Consider the following 3,333-nt stretch of genomic DNA (forward strand, 5'->3'; position numbering starts at 1 on the left):
TAGATTATTGAATAATGGTGATGAGATATTGATGACATTATAAATAAATAAATATTAAGATAATTTAACTTTAAATAATTTCATAGCATTACTCCTAATTTTTTAGGTAAGACTAACAACTTTTTCTTTTTTTACTGTTTAGCTAAGTAAAAATTTATAAAGTCAAATTTTTAAGGATACTTTCGTCTTTTTAATACAATATTAACAGAAAACATAACAAAACCTAACGAAAGTGTGAAAGTGTCATTTTCAAAGTTGAAGGTGAGAAAGTATCATTTTGTCAAACCTTGGGTGGGAAAATGTCGTTCTCGCTTAACATTAATTAGTAGACTTGATAGAATGTCCATTTTGAGAGTAACACCACTACATGTACACTTCCCAAAAAGTACAATTTCCTACATTTTATATTTTAAGGGTGCTGTGAAAATAAGCACCACATTTGGACACCTGTTAATGAGTTGCATAAGTATAACAATTAGAGTGATGCTATGGGTACTAACGGATGGGTACTAATCTGTGTACTAACTAAAGCATAGTACCCGTACTATGTGTATAGTACCTGTACTATGTGTATAGTACCTGTACTATGCTTTAGTTAGTACACAGATTAGTACCCATCCATTAGTACCCAAAGTATTATTCTAACAATTAACAACACGTCAAATACAATGACGGAACACAAAAGGGGGGCTCATGCTGGCTTGTACTGTGCTACAGCCAAGACAACTGTTATTTTTTATTTTTAAATAAAAAAGAGCAGGCTGAGTTATCGGCAGTAAGATTGGGTTGTTAAATAAATGAATAATATTGTACGTACTAACAGATTTTACTAATCAATGTATTAACCTTTGTTAAAATCACACATGGTACCCGTACTATGCGTATGGTACCCATAATATGCTTTAAGTTAGTACACCAGTTTGTAGAATCCATTAATACCTATAGCATTACCCTAAATAAATTGCCAGAGTTAACATGATTTTGTATGTGACAGTAATTAAATTAGCAATGGCAATAGTTTAGGTCGGCTTATACATCTTAATATGAAAGTTTTGATTTATTTCAAAATGTGACTTTAATTTTTATGCGCAAGATTTTTATCTTTTAGTGACAGAAGAGGAAAAACAAAGTCAAAAAAGGTAATATTATGCGTACTAACGGATTTTACTAACTAGTGTACTAACTTAAAGTATAGTACGGGTACCATACATATAGTACGGTTACTATTTGTGATTTTAACAACAGTTAGTACACTGGTTAGTCAAATCCGTTAGTACGCAAAGTATTATTCAAAAACAAATTCTTACATGTCAGAGTTGAAATCTAGATTTTAGGTTTGTACATGACATAGTTTAGTGTACTGTACTATATATTTTAAATACATTTATCATTTATCATTTAGTTGGAATATATTACTTTGGATTAGAATACTATATATTGCTCTTTTTCCTATTTAATCGTAATTTATATATGTACTGTTTTATTTATTCGCTACATATGTGAAATTAATATATAGGGATCTGGAACAATAGCTAAAAATTCCTAATTGCTTTATACAAAATGATTTATATAATTAAGTTGAGGGTTGTTTTTATCTTTACTGTTGTTAACCATGTTACCATGCAAAGCAAGCTGCAACTTTAAGAAAACTCATGCAGGTTTCTTTTGTCTTTTCACAGTAAAATTAGTTAAAGCAAGTTGGCTTTTAGCGCCAGTTTTTCAGTTCGGCACGTTATGTGCTTTCCAACAAAATGCAAGTGGGAGCTCAAGTGGCAGAGCAAGTTGTTGATCTAATGGTGGAAGATTGCAGCTGAAGAATAAGTTCAATGGAGAAGATTGCTTGAAAGATCAAGTGGCTGTGTATAAATTGTAGTCACTGTCAAGATTCATAGTAGCGAAATTTTTCTGTTAATGAAAGAATTATAAACACGCATTCTTCATACTCTGTTTTTCTGCATTTTTTTTCTGTTACTTTCTTTTTCAATAACTGTTAGTAATTACTGTTCTTTTTCGGTGGTTGCTTTGAAGATTAGCGTTTCACGTGTGGTTGCTTTGAAGATCAGTGTTTTACGAATACGGAGCCACCTATCATGGAGGAAAGCTTGAAGCCTACTACTGATTCTTTTATTTTCAAGGTTCCTAAAAGTATTCGTAAAATCAGTGAAGAAACTTACACTCCTATATTATTTTTTAAACGTGCTGTAGACGATGTTGAAAAAAAAAAAAAAAAAAAAAAAAAAGGGATTTTCGCCCTCCTGTAAATGAAGAAACTTACACTCCTCAATTAGTTTCAATAGGTCCTTACCACCATGATAAATCAGAATTGAAGGCCATGGAAAAAGAGAAAAGGAGGTACGAGGAAAGTTTTTTTCAACGAATTAGAATAGAGAAAAAGGAAGAAATTTTAAACTACATCCGAGACAGCGAAGGACGTATTCGTGATCTTTTTTCAGATAGCACTGATCACATTGAGAAACTCAATTTGAAAGTATGATTTTGCATGATGCTATCTTCATCATCGAACTCTTCGTGAGGAATTATGAGGAGACAAGCGATCCTATGCTAAGAGTACTCGGAACGAAAAGTGGTTTATCCGTGGACTTGTAATTACTTGAAAATCAACTTCCATTCTCCGTGATTGAGGATATATATAAGTTAAGTATTCTTAGCCCCACCTTCATGGATCTTGCTTATGGTTTCTTCAGCAGTACTGATATCTCGCTCTGCAGCTTACCTGATCCGACAGTAAAAATTAAACATTTCACTGATTTCAGAAGAAGTGTTATGCTAAAAGGGTTCAAGAAATGCTGCCTGAAGCGAACTGGAAAAATTGTATATTTACCTTCTGCAGCGAAGCTGCGCAGGTCAGGAGTGAAGTTTAAACTTAGTGAAGAAAAATGTTTACTTAACATAAGATTTGAAAATCGACTTTTCCCATGGTTGAATTGTGGAGGGGCTGACCTGAAAATACCAAATCTGGTACTATACGAGAACACAGAAAAGTTACTTCTGAACGTGATGGCTTTGGAGCAATGTGTCTATCCAGATGATGCACTGGATTTACTTGTTGATGAGGAAATAATAAGCAATTTTCTTGGAGACTTTGCTTCAGTAGCAAATATGTTTAACAGACTTTCCTTAGAAATTCGTAAGAGAGATTCTAGTTACTATGGCATTTGCGAGGATCTGAAAAAGCACTATAAGAATCGTTGCAACCATACTATGGAAGCCTTTATACGTTGGTTCTTTGATCCCTTGAAAGCCCTCGGAACTGTTTTGGCCCTTATAGCGCTGGTGCTTAGTTTTATACAAACCATATCATCCAGCAGATAA

At 33.2% G+C, this 3,333-nt stretch overlaps 1 protein-coding gene across 1 annotated transcript; it reads left to right on the forward strand.

Moving 5' to 3' along the window:
* The first annotated feature begins 2,679 nt into the window (after positions 1-2,679).
* LOC116113486 lies at positions 2,680-3,333 on the forward strand. The gene has a single exon (XM_031399640.1). The coding sequence runs from the start codon at positions 2,680-2,682 to the stop codon at positions 3,331-3,333; it is 654 nt and encodes a 217-aa protein (XP_031255500.1).

This window comes from Pistacia vera, unplaced genomic scaffold (assembly GCF_008641045.1).
Source record: "Pistacia vera cultivar Batoury unplaced genomic scaffold, PisVer_v2 Contig68, whole genome shotgun sequence".
Taxonomy (NCBI): domain Eukaryota; kingdom Viridiplantae; phylum Streptophyta; class Magnoliopsida; order Sapindales; family Anacardiaceae; genus Pistacia; species Pistacia vera.